The 24,403-nt window shown below is 36.7% G+C and overlaps 1 protein-coding gene across 3 annotated transcripts in view; it reads right to left on the reverse strand.

The window, feature by feature from the left end:
• DENND1B (DENN domain containing 1B) overlaps nt 1-24,403 on the reverse strand; it is a 253,889-nt gene that overhangs the window by 118,726 nt on the left and 110,760 nt on the right. For 2 of the 3 annotated variants that reach the window (XM_054037262.1, XM_054037263.1), the window contains exons 6-9: nt 10,825-10,894; nt 8,378-8,458; nt 2,996-3,055; nt 759-812 (exon numbers count right to left, since the gene is read on the reverse strand). In XM_054037262.1, the coding sequence (XP_053893237.1) occupies nt 759-812; nt 2,996-3,055; nt 8,378-8,458; nt 10,825-10,894 (265 nt within the window). The remainder of the gene's footprint in view (nt 1-758; nt 813-2,995; nt 3,056-8,377; nt 8,459-10,824; nt 10,895-24,403) is intronic. The other variant, XM_054037265.1, reaches the window with a different exon arrangement.

The raw sequence follows: 24,403 nt of genomic DNA on the forward strand, positions 1-24,403 counted from the left end.
CCCTTGATCCCACATTTAAATGCAAGATTTAAAGAAGGTGGTCTATTTAAATAAGCTACGCGTTCAATGGCTAGTTATTAAACATGCAGTCAAGCACACACTTGAAGATCACAGACACTACATTTACAGTATTTATCTGGCCTCCATCACATATTTGAATTCTGTAGAATGCAAACCTTCATTTAAACAAAGAAAAATCTTTTAACCATTAGAGCTGTCAAGATGACCTTCCAAATGTGAACACGTGTGTCTTAGGTAGCTTGAAACAACACCACTCAGAAAAATAAATTGTTTCCATTCATCTCAATGGGATGTTAATTCTGGCATTTAATTATGCAATTTTGGGGGGCCAGATATTCAAATAACTCAGGTGCATAAGTGGCAGGCATGATTTGTATATATAATTACCATAAATGCACACACAAATTGGGTAACTGAATGTGCAAATGTTCAAACAACGTACAGAAATAGTGGTAGTCATAAAAATACCTTGTATAATTCTTTATCACTGGATGACACTCAATGCAGCAGTTCTTTCACTAACTAAAGATTCTGTTATTAGACAAAGGCTGGATTCTCCCCTCATTCTTTGTAAAAACCTCTGATTGACACCAGTATGAGATCTTCTGTGGAAAGCAGTATATGGCTCTAACTTTGTAGGCCCAGCCATAGACCATAACTACAAATTTAATTCAGCCACACCCATCAAACAAGGTTAACACTGCTGGTTAGATATTTAAAAAAAAAACCATACTTACACTTTCTGGGATTGTTGGCAATCCAGTTAGATCAGGAGTAATGAAGTACGAATGCTAATTAATGGGGGGGAAAACAAAATTAATATTTTGTGCAGAAAGAGACCAAGAATACAAATTGTGTGTGTATATATTATAAAATAAAGCAGACCAGAACACCAAAGATTCAGCAGATCAAAAATCAACATGCCATTGCTTTAGAGTCATATTGAAATTATGCAAATTTTAATTACTGTGTCAAGACTGAGCGTAAGAAACAGCAGATTCAATTTGGGACTAACGATTAAGAGTTTCTGACAAATAGGTTTCCCCCCACAAAAATTTACAAGAGAACAAAATCTAAATTTAGACTGGAAGAGGAAAAATCATTCACCTAAGAAAATAAATTCATTAGGACAGAGAGACTGTTACTGCAGGTACAGTTCCCCTCAATTTCACAACAATCTTTAAACAGAAATTAGGATAAGACTACTTGACTTTCCACATTAATCTATGACAAATATTAACAACCTTATACAACTTTATATATTTAAAGGTTGAGCAACATTCAGGATGTAAATACAGACCAGATCAAACTCAGTACAGCTATAATTCACTAATTTATATTAATCCAGTGACTTCAATACTTAAACAAGGAATGAATTTGGTTTAATAAGTTTAACATATCATTAGTATCCTAGCCTAAATCTTGTAGGAGAAAAAACTTTATTTATCCCATTTTCTTAGTGAACATATACTCTACAATTTAAAATAACTGCCTCTGTTTATATCTATATCTAGATCTAGATATTTGAACAACCAATATAAAAATAAAATGTATTTCTAGTCAAACTTTAAAAAGATTAACTAGAACATGATGAAATATATAAAAGTATATAAAAATTTTAATGTAGCTTGTGTTTAATCAGCAAATGTAATTTATTATTGCTATTTACTATACGCACGTAGGAAGATCTTACTGCACCAGATTGATGGACTTAAAGAACATTTTCCCCTTAACAATAATTAGCTTATTTGGCACTAGCTAAAAAGTCCACACACTAGCTATACAAAAAGAATGCATTACATGACACTGTGCCCTGTGCACAATAAATAAACCAAGATACAGATGTGCATTAATATAGTAATGAAAGACAAAGAAAATTATTTTTCCATTTGCAAAGACCAAGAATACACCCAGATCAATGGAAAAGTCCTCTGTTTTCTGTTTATACCAAACTTTTAATTCTCTTCTCCTCCCCCACTGCCCACAAACACAGAGTATTTAAGGCTACAGAGTATTATTCAGTAGTAATTTAGAAGTGAAACAATCAATGATTTTCTAACTGCTCATAATGTTAACAGAGAAATAATCAATTCAATGAGCAGAACAGCAGAGATGTGCTATGGGAAGCCATCACCCACTACTGCCAGACACCAGAGCCATAATCAGCTACAGTAGAACCTCAGAGTTATGGACACCAGACTTATGAACTGACCAGTCAACCACACTCATCTGGAACCGGAAGTACAAAATCAGGCAGCAGAAATAAAAACAAACAAAAAACAACAAAAAAAAGGCAAATAGCGTACTGTACTGTGTTAAATGTACACTACTAAAAAAAATAAAGGGAAAGTTTAAAAAAATAGATTTGACAAGGTAAGGAAACTGTTTCCATGCTTGTTTCATTTTTAAACAGCATAATTTCTTCTGCATAGTAAAGTTTCAAAGCTGTATTAAGCCAATGTTCAGTTGTAAACTTTTGAAAGAACCACCATAACGTTTTGTTCAGAGTTATGAACAACCGCCATTCCCGAGGTGTTGGTAACTCTGAGGTTCTACTGTATTTCCAGTGGAAATAATATAGCTTGGAGTACTGCAACCTATTCTGAGGTCTCTTAGGAAGACACATAAGATCTTTAATAGGTATGAAATTAACAAGTGCTGGCCACTATCATGCTTCTGCTATTTAAAAAGTGGAAGTGTGAATAAATGTAGGGTATTTATTCCATCATCTCCATTTTAAATTTTGTTTTGTTTTTGCAGTCGGATTATAATTCACACATACTGCAGTTTTGAAATAAGGTCAGTATAAACAGAAATATATTAATAAAGATTGGGTTTTTAGACTAGAAAGCCACAGAATAATCATTTTCCAAAAGACCATATATGAACAGCCTGAAATCAACAGAGAAATCATCTGGTAAGTAATTATTTCTTTCATCGGTAGGATTTAGGTAGCCAGTTCTTTTAAACTCACCGATACTAGGTACGGCTGATTTTTCAGAACTTGCTCACTGGCAAAAAACATCTCTTGATTCTTATGCAACATGAGAGAAAAATTGAACATTTTGTTTTTTAAACCAAAAGATTAAATCTGATTCATAATATTTTAACTATAAAAGTAACTGGGGCAAAGATTTCAATATGCGATAATCTTTTGAGAAGAATGAAAATGTCAAATGACTTAATCAGTAGAATTTCAGGTTCTGACCTTCTACATAACAATGCAAGACTCATTTGTTGTATATAATAAACTAAAATACTATAACAGATCAACAGAGAATGCATAATAGCCATGTATAAAATGGCAGGGCATAAAATGTATTTGCAGGGTGATTAAGCAAAGTTAAAGATTGGGGTTTTTTTTGTATTTTTGTTGGTTGATAGAGTAGAAAATCTCATTACATTGTGTGCTGTATTTGTGTTTACCTAGGAGTTAGACTTTAATTTTTTAACAATTAATGATGACATCACCCAGACCTTGGTTCCATATATTCAAACAAATTTCCTAGGTTGGATAGTTCTGATTTCACCTCCTTGGCATCAAAGCAGTCACACTGTGATATAAAAGCATCACAGTGCAGTTGAAATATAGGTATTAGTAAGAGTCCATAACTTTCAACCACCTCTCAATAAAGTTCTATCTAACGGTGCAGCTTTATGACCCACACACTCAATGTACATGTAATCAGGGGAATGGACAGGCTTGAATTGTGGTAATAGTCAAAAGAGTGACTCACTCATCAGATCTGTTACCTGTGTATATTCAGACCACAACTGGCTGACATTTCTGACAAAGGTGAACCATTATTACGTTTTATTCCTGTTAGCTATACAAGGCCAAACATCAAAGGGCTTGTCTACACGGCACCACAGTGAACTACAGGGCTGTGAACTGCAGAGCTCACCAAAGAGGGACACGCTAACTGCCCTGTGTGGATGCTGCTAGTGCAAACTAAAAGATGTTTACTTCACAGTAATGTAGTGCTTCCAAAACACTACAGCACAAACTAGGTACTTTTTAGTTTGCACCAGTATCATCCAAGTGGGGCAGTTTGCATGTAGTTGACACCTCAGTAGTCTGGGCTGCAGGGCATTGTAAACAGAGCCTGAGAGTGTGTGACCTGGATTCCATTCTGGCTCACATATCACCGACAGAATGCTTTAATATGGTAAGTTCCATTTGAAGAATGTATTTTTTACCAGTGCTGATGTGTGAGACTGAAAGAACACAGCTTGGCTTCCAGATCCCAGAATGAGTTTGTGGTATTTTTTCCAACTGTCAGCATCCTTTTACCTCTGCACCAAGAAATTTGATCTAGACCCACTCAGGGACAGTAAACATGGAATTCCATAGTGCCATTTTTACAGTCATTATTCAGAATATAACTTAATTTTAAATCTATTAGCATCCACAGTTTAAGACCTTGCCACTTAAATATGGGAAAAGGGGACACAACAAACAAACATAAAAATTTAAGCCAGACTGCAGACTAAAACAGATTCTGGATTCCTGCAACTGTGCCAGTTACCAGTGCACATGGGTCTAGATCAGGTTCAGCAAAGACTTCTCACTCAGTTTGATGATTTAGTCCATTTGTTTATTTGTTAAAGGTCCTAAAATTTGGTCCCACACTACTTCCTGTCTCTATTTGCAGCCCAGCACTTGGCATTGGGTCTCCATTTATATAAGATCCCTTCATCTAAACGGATTCCAAAGCAAAAATTGTTTAGCACAGTACTCTCTCCTTCCCCCAGACACGCAGGGGATGATGGCCAGGGGATGATGGCCAAAGGAATAGCTTCCCTTCCAGTCAGCCCACAGTTTAGCTAATCCCACTTCTTCCCTCCATCCTCTTAACCCAAGGAAATGGGGAACCGTTAGAGAAGCCACGACCCCTTTCTTGCTGCTGGCCAGATAAAGCCCCACCCCTTTAAAGTAGCCTGGACCCCATTTTAACCCAGGCAATCTCTCTAAGATGAAATGCAACAACTGTAAAAGAGAATAGTAGCAATTCTCAAGAGGTAAGACAGGTGAAGAAGCTTGCTATATCCAACTGTGACTAGAGTAGAAATTTTAAATAGGAAGAATGTAAATTGCAATACTCTTGCAATACAATACTACAATACTCTTGCAAAAAGTGCTGAGATGTAGTATTAAATGATATATGTTTTCTTTAAAATAACTTGAAAATTTGAGAGCCATAAAAATTATTTGAGGATAGATAAAATGCCTTATAGTGAAAGACAAAGAGCTCAATCTGTTTAGTTTAGAAAAAAAGAAGAGTGAGAGGTGATTTGATTACAGTATATAAGTACCTTCATGGGCAGAAATACTAGATACTAAATGACTTCAATAGATCAGAGAAAGGTATAACAAGAACACATGGCTGGAAGCTCAAGCCAGACAAATTCAAATTAGAAATTTGGCACAAATTGTCAACAAATACTATTTGGCACAAATACTAAATGGTAGATTCTCCATCTCTCAATGACTTTAAATCAAGACAGGATGTCCTTTTAGAAAATGAATATAAATCAGAAGATAGGAACTGTAGAAAATTGATAAGGGAAGCAAAGGGCCACAAGGTGAAATCTATGGCCAGTAGAGTAAAGGACAACTTTTTTCAAGTGCAACAGGAACAAAAAGAATCCTAATAACAGAATCAGTTCATTAGTACATGTAAATAGTCGAACTATCAATAATAATGCAGAAAAGACAGAAGTATTCAATACATATTTCTATTCTGGTAGTTGGGAAAAAACAGATTATGCAGTCATATCATACAACAACTATCTTTCCATTCCACTAATATCTCAGGAGAATGTTAAACAGCAGCTACTAAAATTAGACATTTCTAAATCAGCAGGTCCAAATACCTTCCATCCAAGAGTTTTAAAAGAGCTGGCTGAGGAGCTTACTGGACTGTTAATGTTTATCTTTAATAAAACTTGGAACACTGGGAAAGTTCCAGAAGACTGAAAGAAAGCTAATGTTGTGCCAATTTTTAAAAAGGGTAAAAAGGATGCCCCAGGTATTTATAGGCCTATCAGTCTGACATCAATCCTGGGCAAAATAATGGATCAGCCGATATGGGTCTCAATTAATAAAGAATTAAAGAAGGGTAATGCAATTAATGCAAATCAACACAGTTATATGGGAAAAAAGATAGTGTCAAAGTAACTTGATTTTTTTGGGATGAGATTACAAGTTTGGTTGATAAAGGTAATAGTGTTGATGTAATATATTTAGACTTCTGTAAGGCTTTTGACTTGGTATCACATGACATTTTGATGAAAAAATTAGATATAAAATTAACATGGCACACATTAAATGGATTAAAAGCTGGCTACTGATAGGTCACAAATGTAATTGCGAACACTAAATCATCACCAAACAGAAGTGTTTCTAGTCAGGACCCACAGGATCAATTCTTGACCCGATGCTATTTAATGTTTTTATTAATGATCTGGAAGAATGCATAAAATCATCACTGATAAAGTTTACAGATGACACGAAATTTGTGGGAGTGGTAAATAATGAAGAGGATAGGTCAATAACATAGAGCAATCTGGATCACTTTGTCAGCTGGATGCAAGCAAACAATATGCATTTTAATACCACTAAATGTAAATGTATACATCTAGGAATTAAGAATGTACACTTACAAGACAGGGGACTCTACCCTGGAAAGAAATGACTCTGAAAAAGATTGGGAGTCATGGTCAATAATCAGCTGAATATGAGCTGCCAGTGTGGCCAAAAAGGCTAATACGATCCTTGGATGGAACAGGGGAATCTCATGTCGGAGTAGAGGGGTTATTTTACCTCTGTATTTGGCACTGGTGTGACTGTTGCTGGAACACAGTGTCCAGTTTTGGTGTCCACAATTCAAGAAGGACGCAGATAAATTGGACAGGGTTCAGAGAAGAGCCACAAGAATGATTAAAGGATTAGAAAACATGCCTTATGGGGTAGACTCGAGGAGCTCAATCTAGTTAGCTTAACAAATAGAAGGTTAAGGGGTGACTTTATTACAGTCTACAAGTATCTACATGAGGAACAAAGATTTAATAATGGACTATACAATCTAGCAGAGAAAGATATAACACAACCCAATTGCTGGAAGCCAAAGCCAAACAAATTCAGACTGGAAAAAAGGTGTAAATTTTTAACAGTGAGAGTAATTAACCACTGGAACAACATACCAAGAGTCATGGTAGACTGTCCATCACCGATAATTTTTAAATCAAGATTGGATGTTTTTCTAAAAGATATGGTGTAGGTATTTTGGGGAAGTTCTATGACTGTGTTATACAATTCTAAACACACATCTGAAATGCTATATATTATATGCCAAAAACATACAACCTAATGCTTCATTAATGTTACAAATTCAAAATACAAAAAAAGGTCAAGAACTGCAAAAGTTGTGGTTCTCATATAACATTAACTTGCTCACATTTGGCATGCTGCTTTATTTTTCTACCCAACCAGTATATATTTTAGCAAAAAACACCATTTCACCCAGAAAAATATTAACTATGAAAGGTGACCTCTGGGTAGGGTGACCAGACAGCGAGTGTGAAAAATCGGGTGGAGTGAGGTGTAATAGGCGCCTATATAAGACAAAGCCCCAAATATCCCAACTGTCTCTATAAAATCAGGACATCTGGTCACCCTATCTCAGGGAGTTGTACTCTTTGAAAAGCAAAACCAATATGATAGCAGTAAGTGATGAGTGCAACTTTGCTGTTCCTGTGGGAGCCATAATCCGCTACAATTTCAGGACACATTCCCACATCACTTTACTTGTGTGCAAGTTCATTGGCCTGGACCTGCAGAAATCTTTACACAGTTCAGTAAAACCCTCCTTTTCTTTTCTGCATTCCAGCCTGGCATGATCAAGCACAAGTGGGAAAAGGGGGCAACTGCAGACAGGCAGTAGAAAAGCCAAGCTCAGACTGACATATGACATACCCTTCCCTACTCAGGTGTTCAGAAGCCATGGCACAGATCTTGATCCACAGCAGGAGTAACTAAAGATACTCATCTGAGACAGCAGGCAACGAACAAGATAGGGAGTAGCATTGCCAGTTGGTATGGTAGCTTGCCCTCTTACCCATGCAGCAAACCTCAATTTCTGCTAGGTTAGGATTGGAGTCTGCATAGACAGACAGACACACACACACTTTTTACATGGTAAGTGAATACAGTATGGCAAACCATTTAACAATAGGAGGCAATATGATGAGATTTTCATAATTTAGCACCAATACCCAGGTTTTGTCTGGGTTTTTTGACCACAAGAAACTGTGTAAATTTTTACAATAAAGAGATATTACACAGGATACCTACCACGTTTAAACTGACAGGAGTGTTTGCCTTTGGCACAGGGTGGCTATACAGTGATTTTAACATATCATTCAAGTCATTTTCCTACAGGAAATATTAAAAAAAAAAGTACTTAATAATCATATACAAATAATACATATTCCATTTTAACAAATATCTTTTCATTCAATCACAGATAACTTCATCTCATAGTGCAACTGCCATATATTAAAGTACAAGCACAACTACTTTTATGGCTCAGAGAATGGGCATTTCTTGCAAGTTCTAAAGTCAGTTTCTTTAACATTTATTTTCTTTCTCAACACTTCCTGATATGCACATGTAATTTAACCATGTTACTTGAACCCCTTCAAAACGGCTCATGCTAAAAATGGTACTAACGCAGTTTATCTGGCCTGACAACACCTTTCTAAAATTGTATTAGCCTTGGGACCTCTCTGTACAACATTTAACTGAATTTATAATCAAGCAAAGATATGGTGTACTCTACATATGGCTTGGATCTGTACACAACATGGTTAGCACAAGTTTAACAACCATGGCAGTTAATGTGCCTAGGCTGCCACATGGTTGTCTTTCTGTGACCTGACCAGGTCATTATACTTATGTTGCTTCAAAGACAAGACTCCCTAATCACATTTGTGTTACTGAGCTGACTGGGTCTTCTTTCCTCCTACCTCTATATATAATAGGACATCACAGGATGCATTTCCCTTTGGATTGCTTGTTGCACTCAATGTATATGTCCTACAGGCACTTTAACCCCTACTGAGACTATGGGATAGCACCTCTGAATTTCCCAAAATGCATTAACGCAAACATAATTAGGCAGAGCAGTACATGTGAATGCATACAGATGTCATATAAAGCTGCTGTGGAAACACAACTCAAATGTGTTTTTTGTTACTGGATCTGTTTAGGGTGTCACAACCTGGTTTCCAAAATGGAATTGTATTTAGGAATGATAATGGAACCTAGATCATGATTTTTATATTCATAAATTCGGTCCTAAATTGAACAGGCAAAGCACAACAGCTTGAAATATTATAAAATAGTTCGGCTAATGAGCTCAAGCTAAATGTGGAGAAAGGGTCAACATGTCAGCAGAATTGTACATTTAACTTTCATATAAACTTATCCAATTTGTCTGAAGAGGGCTGTCATCTCTCTATGCAAAGATGGGTGGAGTTACTCAGGTATTAGCAAATAAGGCCTTAGGTTTAGATCTTTGACTGGGTCAGGGAGACAACAAGGAGCTCTCTGATAGATTCATTAGTCCAAGAGACGGGGGACGAGGCTGCATACCAAATCAAATACTTCCACTTTGTACAGTGCCAGAAAGAACTTATGGCCCACTAAAGCGTAGAGTTCTTTAACATATACTATAATAAAGTTGCAGCTTTGTCAGCTATACATTGAACTACTATTTATTTGTTTAGTGCCAACAAGCACTGGGAAAGACCCAAAGGTAAAGACAGGCCTTGCCCTGCATGAGCCTTGTCATTCAAGCATGACCTCAATAAAAAGCCCTATTACAATTAAATAGTAAGATTAAGACAAAACAAAATTTAATATGATTTAATGTGCTAACAATGGGACTTCAGTGACCATTACATTTTGTTTTACTTAAGTTAATGCAACTGGGCTATTATATATATAAAATGTTATTGTTTTCTTTAACCTGTTTCCGATAGGTATAATTATTGCACATATATTCTTGCAATCTCAGCATCTGCAGCCAACAGCATATGGCTAACCTTTTTCTTTTTTAAAAATTACATTTAGTATACCAAGATACTTGAAGCAGGAAAGTAGATCTTTAATACTTTTAATAAAGACAGATGCCAGTATTTTCTTTCCTGCGCAATCCTGTGAATATATCTAATTGCTCATGAATATGCAAACTAAACTATCATGATTCTTCACTGAGTGCTGCAAGCAGTTTCCCCCTTCTAGTCAAGATGACAGTATGATGAAGTAGTTTTTAGTTAATATGAAGGGTAAAGTAGTACATCAAATCTAATGCAGTTCAGAAAAAGTGTTTCTATCTGATAAACCCCAAATCTCAGGAACTATCTGGTTAACAATCAACATGTCATGGAGTTCTCCAGTGGCTTGACACTCTGCTCACACTTAGCCCAGGATTTGTTTACAGAAGGACTCTGACACTTCGCTGTAGTATGTTCTCAGCAGCTTTTTAAAGTTAATACATGACATCCACGTAATAGTTGCAGCAGCATATCCAAATTTTTTTTAATAACATTGGGATATGTCAAACTTCCTGGCCACTTAGCAAAATTTAAATGCATACATTTTTTTATTTTGTTGCAAATTTTAAATACATTGTTCAAACATGCAGACAGTATGAAACAGTTTTGTAGGATTTAAAATTATTACGATTAATTTCAAGTAAAATATTTTATTAGAAATAAACAAATATCTAAAAGTACCTGTTCTTTAGCCAAATAATCTGCCAGAGTATTTAACAACTTGTAGTATACCTCAAACCATGGCAGGTAACTGTAAAATAGAAATATGTATATTATTATTATTTTTATCAAATATATTAAGAAAATTATTGCCTATTTTCCAGTTTTCCATAATATTTATTGCAAATTAACTTTACTCATACTTCCATCATAAACATTTTGAGCAAATGCTAACTTGCATATTTTTTTATTTATGACAGTATAGTATTTCCAGGAAGCATAATAATTACATTTCTTAAAGTTGTGCTTATTATACAAAACTATACTTTTAAACATCCAGTTCAGGAGTACTATTAATGCTTAGATTTCAACACTTAGGTAAGCCATTTCTGGTTATACAGTAAGACAGACAAGCATTACAGACAAAAAGTGAAGAAAGATCTCAAAACTGTTTGATTTTTCTAACTATATTTTAAGACCAAAAGCATTTTAAACATTCCTGAATTCATATAAATGTAATTCATCATGTGCTTAGTGGTTGTAGTTCCATGCATTCAGGTGATTTGTTTTTATGAAAATAGATTTGCCTTAGACCCCAGTCCTATATTGTGTAGTTCATGAGCAGACTGCCATAACTGTATGGAACCCCCATTTAGTCTCTGGGGCCTTCTGTTGACACAACTGCCCCTCCACACACACTACCCCATGCAAGATTGGGTCTTTAAAGCACTATTATAAATTCAAAAATATGTCAAATAAATATTGGTCTCTCTGCAAAATAATCTCTACATATAGACTTTTGAAGCCATGTTCATGTACAAATATTAGTCATTTACATGTACAAATATCTGAACATAAATAATATTGAATAATCTTCAAACCCAAGTCTGCAGTCCGTATGCATGCGGCACTCTCAGACCTCAAAGTAATTATCAGATAACAAAGGTGGTCCCAATCCTTCCAGTCCTTACACACATCAGTAACTTTGCATCAGCAAACTATTATGTTTCCAGATGGTGGGCTTTTATCTCTGACATCACTAATGACTGGACATTAATTCTTTTCAAATATAAAAAAACTTTCAAAAATCATTTTTCATGCACACAATTTAAGTTTAGTAAATCTTACCATTACTACCCAAAACAATACCAAGATAAATTACATATGTACAAGCTATGTACATTTTCTTCTGTTTTAGTATTTCATCACAAATATAATGGTACCACTAGAATACTGCCAATTGAATACTACAAATTCTATAATTGGTTTAAAAGCTTTGGGAGGAAGTCTTTTTTTAAAAACTGAACATTATTTCATTAGCAAAATATTGTCATGTAATTTTATCACATGAAAACCCACAGATGCACATTGTACAGCAGCATATTATAACTGCAGTATTTCACAGTATTTTTTTAACATCAATACGTGTTTTGGATATATTTGTGAAGTTTAAAGATATGTATCAGAGAGTATTATGCTAGCTGCATGTCAATTGCCAAAGAAAACTCCCAGGATGCAGATTCTAGAAGCTTTTCCTCAGAGGAAAGGGAAACCTGTTAAGGTAGTTTGCATGGAGTCTTGGGTTGGTGTGGAAGCCAGTCTTGTCCAGTGAGTGGACTGAAGAGTTAAGGTTTTTTCATAAAAATTCAGTTGATCAAGCCAAGTGAATAGCTGGCCAGGCTGAAGAAAGAGAATCTCCAGTTTTCAAGGCAGGGAATGGTATACATTTATTATTTTAGTTTGTAATGTAAACAATCATCATGTCCCAAATCTAAAGTAATTTAGTTTGCTATTCTTATAGTTACTTCACTGTTGGTTCTTATAGTAATTCCTCTTTTGCCTGATTCAGTTTTCCTTTACTGTCTTTGTATGTTTGGGAATAGCCCATTACTAAAGTTATAGTCTGCAAATCAATGTTATCTTCTAATCTATTTTCCCACATCTTATGGAGAATGTTTTATTAAAAATAATAATAGCTGTGTTCAAAAGGGATGAAATAGCATCTGATTTTACTGCCTTTGCAGCACACTACTAAATACTGTAATAGAAATCCAAGATGAAGATTACTAAGCCATGGAAATAAACAACATTATTAGTATTAGCTACGTGCCTATAGAGTGCTTGAAGCTGCATAAGACAAGTATAAAAACAGTCCCTGCCTCATGGAGCTTAAATTGTAGAAGGCAGACATAAAGGAGATGGGCTACACTGAAAGCCAGAGCTAACTTGCAATGTTTTTTTTTTCTTAATTATTATTTTGCATTCACTTCCTGTTGGCAGGGTTTAAAAATAAGAGGCTTTTGGAGGGATAAAGGAAAGAATGGTTTGCTTGGAGAATTGGAAATAGGAAGTTATTCCATGTCAAAGAGGAGGTGCAGAAAAATGCACCAAGATAGGGGACCAGCAGAAGGAAATAAATGGCATGTCTGTATCTTCACTTCTGCAGAATGACAATTCATGATCCATGGGTCAGGTGAGACCCAGAGGAAACTGTAAGGTGTTCAATTTATCTACCTCAGAACAACTTCATTGATTCTGACTGACCTTTTATCCAGGGATTTTACTCCAAGGAGTTTCAGGATTTAAAATCTAATCTTTGACCACCAGAAATCTTTCCACAGAATCTAAAAGCCCATCCTATGTTTTCCATGTGTCTAACCAGACATGTCTGTAAGAATAAATTAATGGAGGGTTGTGAGGGGTTGATTGTTTCCACAAGTGGAGACAGAATAACCAATATCTTCCATTTGGCATATTATGCAAGTTCCAAATAGCTCACCATTATTTATTTGTTTGTTTTTTTAAAAAGCACACACTATTCTGAAAGTATGACTATACAATACACATAAAATATGACATCTATGCCATCTGATTTTAAACTGCCTAGTTTCATAATTCTAACATTTATTTATGAAAGGATATAACCCAAAAAAGGATCAATAATAGGCAAATTTTCAGAGGCAAGCATGCAAAAGTGAGCATTTATTTTGAAATTTTTCCTATTTAAAGAGATTTTTAAATGTATATGGCAAACATCACCTCTCTCCCACATAGCAATTTTATCAAACTCAAGGTTTTAAAATTTGAACTGTTTTTTAAGAAGTGGAGTAAACTGACTGATGGTAGTTCTGTACCAAGTGTATCTAGCATACAGTAGAACCTCAGAGTTATGAACTGACCAAACACACACCTCATTTGGAACCGGAAGTACAAAATCAGGCAGCAGAAAAAAAAAAAAAAAAAAAAAAAAGGCAAATAGCATACAGTACTGTGTTTAACATACACTACTAAAAAAAATAAAGGGAAAGTTTAAAAAAATAGATTTGACAAGGTAAGAAAACTGTTTCCATGCTTGTTTCATGTATAAACAACATTATTTCTTCTGCATAGTAAAGTTTCAATGCTGTATTAAGACAATGTTCAGTTATAATCTTTTGAAAGAACAACCTTAACGTTTTATTCAGAGTTATGAACATTTCAGAGTTACAAACAACCTCCATTCTCAAGGTGTTCGTAACTCTGAGGTTCTACTGTATCTTTAAAATTTAATTTAATTAATTTAATTAATTAATTAATGGAGATATCCTATCTCCTAGAACTGGAAGGGACCTTGAAAGGTCATCGAGTCCAGCCCCCTGCCTTCACTAGCAGGACCAAGTACTGATTTTTGCCACAAATCCCTAAGTGGCCTCCTCAAGGATTGAACTCACAACCCTGGGTTTAGCTGGCCAATGCTCAAACCACTGAGCTATCTCTTAAAATGGCAGAGTTTGAAACTACTTAGCTATTTCAGCTGTTCATATATCAATATGCTCATGAAAACAAGTGGCAATGTGTTAACTTCTCTCATTATTTCAGCTGAGGCTGACTAGCTTTGACTCTGAATGAAAATATTTTACCCTGATGCAGCTTTTGGGAAATATATTTCTGCACCCTAGCTAATTCACAAGAGTAGATAATCCCAGTTCTGTGCAATTCAGAGAGAGACTGGTCTTCTCTCCAAGAGAGTTGACAAATTTGAACTGCTATTTTTTTTTTTATATAGATGATGGGTAAGGTTTAAAATATTGGAAATTTTGATATGATAAAAAATAAAAATAAAGATTTCAAGAATCTGCTTCTGTCTGAAGAGACAGACACCTCCCCAAACTGTGATGACTTCAAATGTCCTGCCCAATATGTGACTGTAGCTCTCATTAAAACAGATGTCTTTCTGAAAGCTGCTACAGGCTTTAGGCTCCTGCAGGGAGTCCGCAAGTCAGCAGAGTTTGGGCTGAAGCAGCCTGTTTCCTGAAAGCTGCTACAAGCACACTCTAGACAGTTAGCCTTCTTTAAAAGGCTTTAATGCACATTGTGCCGTCTGTTAACTACATCTGAGTCCATATCTTAATGCTTTAACAGACATTTATGCTACCTGGTATTATTTATGGTAGTTAAAGTGTGACTTTATTGCGTAACTTGATTATAGTATTTGCTCTTCAATACCCTAGGATGTAATTGTTCAGTGTACCTCATTACCCCTAACTAAAGAGCACGCAGTGCTATAGATGTGAGTGTTGTGTGTTATGGTGAAACACTGACTAGAAAATTCCACAAAATGATTGCTTCCGGAAGTTTCTTCCTGATAGATTATGTTTCCTGTTATCTTTTGGAAATATGTTAATAGTAGAGTTTATTGGGTGGCTGAAATGTAAAATATATGTCTAGTGGGGAAAGTGTTAACTACAAAACCCAATGCAAATCAAACACCGTACTGTAGAGCAAATAAAAAGTGACTTTCTCAGTCTAATACAGTGATGTAGATTGGTGTTTTGCTCTAAGTATTTATCTATAAAACCATCATACAATTTATAAATTACAGAATCATTTTTCATACTCGTCACAGAGGGTTTGTTTAGATTATCCATCAATTTTCCTGTGTTGTGCCATGTAGCAATATCTCAGCAGTAGTACTACGGTATTTTTTCCTACTATGTTTCTCTTTTCAGTAGAAAACACAAAGCTCTAAAACAGGGGTCGGCAACCTTTCAGAAGTGGTGTGCCGAGTCTTCGTTTATACACTCTAATTTAAGTTTTCGCGTGCCAGTAAAACCTGTTAACGTTTTTAGAAGGTCTCGTTCTATAAGTCTATAATATATAACTAAACTATTGTTGTATGTAAAGTAAATAAGGTTTTTTAAATGTTTAAGAAGCTTCATTTAAAATTAAATTAAAATGCAGAACCCCCCAGACCTGTGGCCAGGACCCAGGCAGTGAGTGCCACTGAAAATCAGCTCACGTGCCGCCATCGGCACGCGTGCCATAGGTTGCCTACCCCTGCTCTAAAATATACGTCCCTTGACTTCTGAGCCTTCATTTTTCATTATCAAGAGTACACTGCAAAAACAAGTGTTCCCATTTTAATCTCACATAATGCTTATATTTATCTCTAACAGTCTATGAACTTAGCTCCCACTTACTACAAAAACTAAAATTGATACAATATTAAAACAGATGCAGAGAGAAAGGTCATATTCATATTCTGAAACTAGTGATGCTTAGCACACAGCTAAGGGAGGTTTTCCTTCCTTATAAGCAGGCATACTTACTGTACTTCTAGTGCCCCAAATATTTCTTCCTTTAAGAAAAAATACACTGATTTTATATGCCCACATTCTAGATGCTAACAAAAACTTGAATTATAAAAAATAAAGTGAAGGAAATCTTAGTAGTTGAATAAGTTTTAAATGCTGTAGTAGAAAGCCTTTTACTTCATAGCTGGAATACTAAAACAATAATTACCTTCAGCTTAAAAACTTAAAATCATAGAAAATTAGGTTAAAATGATTTTAAACATGCCACTTATAACCAAAAAAGCAAGGGAAGCAAATCTTAACTCACACAGTTGCAGAAAAAGAAAAGAACAATATATACACATCATCCTGACAGCATAAAATTAATTTAAAAAAAAATCAGAGTGGTAGTCTATATTTTTTAAGTAAATCTTTTTTTTAGGTATCCAATAGTGTAAATTAAGTCCTGTGTTTCTGCCCAGATTTTTAACTTTACTTTCTTTACAATACTCCAACAGTACACTGCGAAGAGCGGAAAGAAGGTAACTGGACCTCCTGAATATTTTTGTGTGTGTCTGTATTTGGCTAATAAGTGCTAGTAAATATATGAAAGTTTTATTCTTAAAACAAATGCTTAAATGCTATTTTCTCTTGATATTGAAAAAGAAAAGAAAATATATGTAAAAGCAGCGCTACATTCATACATGCAACACTGCAAAAACAAGTCAGTATGTGTACACAACAGAAAAAATATCAGTGAGGAAATCTGTCAGTTTCAAACTTACAGACACTACTATAAGTGTTTAAAAATTACTTTAAAAGATATGTGATACAGTATTATTTGTCACTGGACAATAAAGGCTCTTGTAGAGCAATGGCAGCCTAATATCAAGGCCTGAGCTTTCAAACACTTATTCCCATGAATAATCTCATTGATCTGAACAGGATTACTCGTGAAAGTATTTGCAGGATTCGGGCCCTATATTTTTATTCAGTAATATGTAGATTTTTGATACAGTGCTATTGTGTTTATGCATCAGACCTATAAGCATAAAAGTGTTGTGGAGGGAAGAAGCTACTCAACCCCTCTCAAGAAAATAACTCAACCAAAGCTCATTACAATTTTGATAGAAAAAGGGCCTTAACGCTTTTATTAAAAAATAAATATGGGCTCAAAACTGCCAAACTGATTTATTTTGAGTGCAGGTAAAAAAATAAGTCTCTAAATAAGGAAGAACTTGCTACCCAAGTTTGAACTAATACCAATATGCAAGATCAATTTATTATATTATTATTTCACTGCCTTATAATAACAACAAAAAGATTGAAGCCCCATTGTGGTAGCCACTTTAGAAACACAAAGGAAGATATGGGATGGAGTTTTCATAAGTACCTGAGTGACTTAGGCTGCTAAGTCCCTTCAGAGGTGACTCAGGGTGCACTAACGCATGGTATGGGGGAGTGATTTCTAAAGTGTACTCATGTGTTGCACATTAATCGGTCCATGAAGACCCTGTTGGTGCATGCATCTACACAGACCAACTAACGTACACCACATTTGTGCACTTTAGGAATCACACCCCCACGGTGCGCAATTCCCCACCAAGCAGACAAGCCCTCAGACTCTTGGGAGCCTAAATCTCATTGATTTGCAATGAGATGTGAGTTTCTAAATGTCTAAATTACCTTTGAAAAATAGGACTTCAGCTCCTAAATCATTTTGGACAATTTTACTCATGGTCTCTGCCCTGAAGAGTTTACTATGTATAAGCTTCTGAAAAGCAGATATGGAAAACTTGATAATCTCTGCATTCACTGGTGTATAAGGTGCTACGATAAACTTTTCTTGGAATGAAAAGAAAAAATCCTATAACACAACTTCTGCAACATAGATCATGAAAATGAAAATTTTATGCTTTTAAAATCCAGGAGATTTTTTCTACAAATGTGCCAATCACTGTAATGAAAAAAACACTACCACAAGATCTTTCAAGATCTTTCAAAAAAGTGTATTTAGCATTTTCTGCTAATCCAAAGTAGCAACAAGGCAGGAGCTCAGACTTTTATTCAAAGTCATGCATCATCTTTGTCACAGTAAGTAGACTTCCACCTCACTTATGTTTCTACAATAGCTCTGATAAAACTTTTACATCCATGAGTCAAAGGTTAAATAAAGGAAAGGAAATGTTTTCTGTCAAATAGTCAGGTAACCACTAACAGTCCTGAACTATCAGCAGGAATCTAACTTCTAGTAATCAAATAAAACTAAGGAAACCGCCTTTCCGTAGCTAAATGTCTAATGTCTAGGGGCTAGTTTTCTGTCTGGAAAATTGACACAAAATGTGTAAAATTGAAACATTCTGCTTCTAAGGGATTTGCCTAAAGGAAGAGTGAGAAAGCTTCAAGCATGGTCTGAGTTGAAGAACTACAAAGGCTTACCATATAAACCTGTCTTCCTTATTAGAGCATTTCATTTGGAAATGTAGGTGACAATTTTACAGTCATAAAATTTCATTAATCAAATCTAAGGCAGAAAATTTTTAATGATGTCTTGCATTTCTCAGCGTACATAAGGTCAGCATTAGAAGCAGTCAGCAGTTGCAAGATTTTAACAAAATGAATCACAGCTGTAATAGTTGGCCTTTCTATTCAAACAATTTAGTTGTAGACAATACAACATTAATTTAGTATTGCTCAATATCTATAGTATATGTTTTTTCTAAATATTATCAAAATATTTAGTAATAAAATATAAAAGAATCACACTTCCCCCCATAACAGAAGAATACTTAAAATTTACAAACATATTATAGGATACCAATCAAATCTGAATTTGCAAACATTTGCCATTATTCATATAAAAAAGACCCAATCTAGCACATAGGCACAACAGGGTATATTTAAAAAATACTCTGAAGGAGCATCCCATTGTGCTTACATACTAGAGGGCATGTTAGCTGAAAAGTTTGGAGGGGACCACGCACACAGCAGGATTCTACATTGTGAGCTTCACAAAGCAGTCTTAAAGAGTCCTGCAAAGAATCATGCACAACAAATGGAGGGGAATCCAACAGATTTCTTTTTTTCTGGATTCACTATATGGTTGGTTTCCCACTTATTTGTAATGGGCTTTGGGTTTGGTAGCTGGAATCAGAATCATTTAAGGTACATTGGATCAATGTCTCTTTCTTTAAAATTAAAAGGTGTTAAATCTATATATTGGGTTATTTTTTTTTCATTGTGTCAACATAAACAAAATACACTTACACTAGCTGCTACCTTATAGAAAACTTTGAAAAAAACATTCTAATTTAGAGACAATTCTCCCTGTATACACCTACATACACAGTCTGCATTTTTCTTCCCCTTCTTTTATTACTGTAAGCATTTCATGAGTAGAAGAAGAGTACATCTTGTGGTATTTATTCTCCTGTGGCTACAATGTCAAAACTGGTTTCCTCATATTAAAGTTTCAAGTGAAGAAGAAACTACAAGAGAAGTGAACCCATTAACTACGAGATGGGCAGTATTTTACAGCCAGCTGAAAACCGCCACCCAATGACATCATGTTTACCTCAGCAGGACTGCCTTTGATCAAATCCTATTACTTCAGAGGTTTGGGACTGGCTAGGACATAGCAAGGTGCCATCCATAAAAGGAAGCTACAGGTGGAAGGATGCCTGCTTTTGTTCTGCTTCCCACCTGCCCACTCAACAACTCACCCAATCTCTTTACTTTCTTCTCTCCTTTCTGTTTGGCCTGCTCCTGCTTCCCCATACAATCTTCACAGGCTGTACTGAATTTAGTTACATGTTACCATGGCATTACGCCCCATATTCTTCATAGAGATATTGTTATGATATGATTAGGGCATAACTATGATGTATTTTATGCAAGATATGTGCTTTGACATATCATTGAAAAGGTTATGATTTATTGAATATGATTATCCTATTTATACGCATGTATCATTTTTGTATCTGAAGTTAGGAATATTGTCTATGCATCTATTACAAACGTGTTTACACCTGGGGAATGCCCACTAGGCAGAATGCAATCAGTCTAGATGGCAGGCCATTATGGAGAACAATAGGTCTTTGAAGATTCTAAGATCTCACCAGGAAGACTTCCTGTGGACACTGCAAACAGCCTCTGAGTCATGGCTGCGGTGGCCCTACAGGGACATGTGACCAAATCACCTGGTACTGGACTCCGTCATAATGCTAGTGTTTTTCCACTGATGGGGGTGGGAGTCAAACTGGGAGACAAAGGGTTCCTGACATATTAAAAAGCTATTTAAGGCAGAGGAGTGACATCATCGTGGTTCATTCTTCAATGACTCCCCGCCCAAGAAACAGGACTGCTGGAAACACCTGAGAAACAAAAAGACTGAACTGGGGGGAAAGGACTGAACCCAGACTAGACGGTTGTCTAGCCTGTGAAAGGAATAACTGGAGTTTTAAGCTGCAACAAGTGTAGCTTGCCTTCAAGAATCTCTGCAATCTGGCTAAAACAACATTAAGGGTGAGAATTTGCTACACATATCCAATTTCTTTAGTATATTACGCTTAGATTGTGTGTTTGTTGTATTTGCTAGGTAATCTGCTTTGATCTGTTTGCTATCCCTTATAATCACCTAAAATCTATCTTTTGTAGTTAATAAACTTGTTTTGTCTAAAACCAGTGTGTGGAAATCATAACTGTGGGGCAGAAAGCTGTGAATATTCCTCTCCACATTGAGGAAGGGGGTGAATTTCATGAGCTTATGCTCTACAGATCTCTGTGCAGCACAAGACAGTATAATTTTGGGTTTACCTTCTAGAGGGGGTGTGCACTTGAGTACTGGGCAGTTCCTTATCTGAGCCTTCCCATGCAGAGCCGATCACAGCATCTGTGTGAACCTGCATCTGGGTGTGTCCCTACCTGTATGTGTGCTGGTAAAGTGCAGTCTGAAGCCTGAGGGAGGGCTCAGCAGACTGCACAGCAGTACAGTGTAAAGGGAACCCAGGCTGGTGGGTCAGGTGGGCTCAGTGGTATCCCTGTTCCAAGTGGCATCCAGGGGGGAACCCATCACAGTTACCATTTCAGTTTGCTAAATGGGGCTCTCTCCATCTTCTAACCCTCGACCTTCCCCCAATTTGCCTTTATTAAAGCTACAGGAAACAATCCGAAGCAATCCTTAAAGTAACAGGTAATGTTCTTGCAATCAAAAATTAACCTTTTGTACAAGAACATGCATCAATTTAAGATTTTCTTTGTATGTGGTCAATCTTTAAAATAAAAAACGCATACACTGGGGATACTCAGATGCAATTCTAGCACAAATCTGTGTGTGAATACTAACACATTTGCTCACTGCTAATGAATTTCGGATGCACAGTATAGACCACATTGGATCTGAATATGTATCTATCAGAAATACAGACACATACATTCTATCAGTAAAGTTTCAATGCAATCTCATACAGTCAGCTACTAAAGAAAATGAAATCTCATATTTGTGAACTGCACATTTTCGGTATTAAGGACTACTTAATACAATCACCTTACAGTACTTGATGCTTTTATATTTTACTCCATTTGTACAAAGAAAACAATGGAAAAACAATACTCATCCTGTTCGAGATAAAGATTTAATGTGTTACAAAGTAACAGCATGATCTTTTTGTCAGCATTCTACTCCTGAAAAGTTTTCCTTGTACTCAGAGTTAACGATTTTTTCTCGCACCCTCCTCCTCGAGTTAAAGATTAATATTTTACCAATCCAGAAGTACAGATTTATAAAAGCTGGTACAACTATGCATTCAGCATTGCATGGTAAATTTGAAATTGTCACAACAGAAGCAATAAAGGCAATGTTTTTATTATGATGCAGTGAAAAATTATAGCTTGCCACTTTTCATTTCATTAGTTATTTCTACAAAGTAGCAGACCATCAGCCAGATCCTCAGCTGATGTATATCAATGTAGGTTCCACTGACTACAGTAGAGCTATGCCAATTTATACCAGCTTAGGATCTGGCTCTAATACTTTTTTTTAAGTAGACAGAAAGACTGTCACTTACAGTATTTTAACATTAGCACTTGGGTGTGTGGAACTGATGAAGCATTTACTGTTATAACATTAGAGATAAGTCAGACAAAGTTAGAAGAACAAGTAGAAAATGTTATTTCTTTGTCTGACGTGGAAAGGCAGGGTTGTGAGCAAAGGGAGTGAGCTAAAGTAGTCATTCTCAGTCTTTCCAGACTACTGTACCCCTTTCAGAAGTCTGATTTGTCTTGCATACCCCCAAGTTACACCTCACTTCAAAACTATTTGCTTACAAAATCAGACATAAAATACAGAAATATCACAGCACACTAGTACTGAAAAATTGCTTACTTTCTCATTTTTACCATATAATTATCAAATAAATCAATTGGAATATAAATATTGTACTTACATTTCAGTATATATAAGTCATTGTCTGTATGAAATTTTAGTTTGTACTGACTTCGCTAGTGCTTTTTATGCAGCCTGTTGTACAACTAAGCAAATATCTAGATGAGCTGATGTACCCCTTGGAAGACCTCTACGTACCCCAGGGATACATGTACCCTGGTTGAGAACCACTGAGCTAAAGCACAGGAATAAATTTTCCCTGAGCCTAAACAAGACATACCAGCAAAAGGTATAACAATGAAAATGGTTTAGTATCCTCATGCTCCACAAAAGCCAAGATGGATTTATTTTTCAAGTGTTTTTATTAAATAGTTATCATCATTACTATAAGAAAGCCAATTAATATACATGAGAAAATACAGACTTCCACAGTCATGCCCAGTTCCCTTATTCACTAGTTTGGACAAAGCAAAAAGTGAACACCAGACAGTTTCTCATTAATATATTGATTTTTTTAATCACTCCAAAAACCCTGCCTGCAAAGCCATGTCATTACATTAGAGGCTGCTGAATATCCTAGTAAAGATTTGACTGGGCATTTTCAGCAACAACAAAAATGCTCTTTCTAAAAACTTCTCTGCTGCCAGTTCCCTTTCTCCCTTTGTATCCGGCCTACTTATGCCCATCTCCCCTATACATAGTGCTAGGCCTTTTCCCTAGCACATGTCACCTAACCTCCTGATGCCCTTCACCAGCTCCTCTAGACCAGTGTTTTTCATATCATGGGTCGAGACCCAGTACTGGGTCACAGCATTTCAGGCACTGGGTCGCCTTGCTCTGGTCAGCACCACCAACCAGGTTGTTAAAAGTCCTGTTGGCAGTGCTGCCCAGCTCAGGCAGGCGAGTGCCAACCTGCTCCGACACCGTGCTGTGCCCCGGAAGTGGACAGCAGCGGGTCCGGCTTCTAGACAGGGGAGCCACGCGGTCCCACGCGCTGCCCCCACCCTAAGCACTGGCTCTGCACTCCCATTGGCCGGCAACCAGCCAATGGGAGCAGGGGGCGGTGCCTGCGGGCAAGAGTTGCAGAAAACCACTTGCGCACCTCTGCCTAAGAGTTGGACCTGCTGCTGGCCGGTTCTGGGGTGCAGCGCGGTCCACGGTGCCAGGACAGCCGGGAAGCCTGCCTCTGCACCCTGGCTGCACCACTGACCAGGAGCCGCCAGAGGTAAGTCCGTGCCCCAACCCTGTGCCCCAATCCCCTACTGCAGCCCTGATCCCACCCACAAACATGGAACCCCTTCCTGCATCCCAAACCCCTCATCCCCAGCCCCACCCCAGAGCCTGCACCCCCAGCCCAGAGCCCTGACCTCCTGTCACACCCCAACCCCTTGCCCCAGCCCTGAGCCCCCTCCCACACCCTGAACCCCATATTCCCGGGCCCCCTCCCACAGCCCTCACCCCTGCACCCTAACCCTCTGCCCCAGCCCTGAGCCCCTCCCACACTCCAAACCCCTCATCCCTGGCTCCATTTGGTTGTGGGCATCAACAATGTTCTTCAACTGGGTCCCCAGAAAAAAAGTTTGAAAAGCACTGCTCTAGATGAACTGTCCAGCTTCTGATCCTCTACTTCCGAACTCTTCACAACTCTTCACAGGCTATCCACCTT

Source organism: Malaclemys terrapin, chromosome 8, assembly GCF_027887155.1.
Source record: "Malaclemys terrapin pileata isolate rMalTer1 chromosome 8, rMalTer1.hap1, whole genome shotgun sequence".
Classification (NCBI taxonomy): Eukaryota; Metazoa; Chordata; order Testudines; family Emydidae; genus Malaclemys; species Malaclemys terrapin.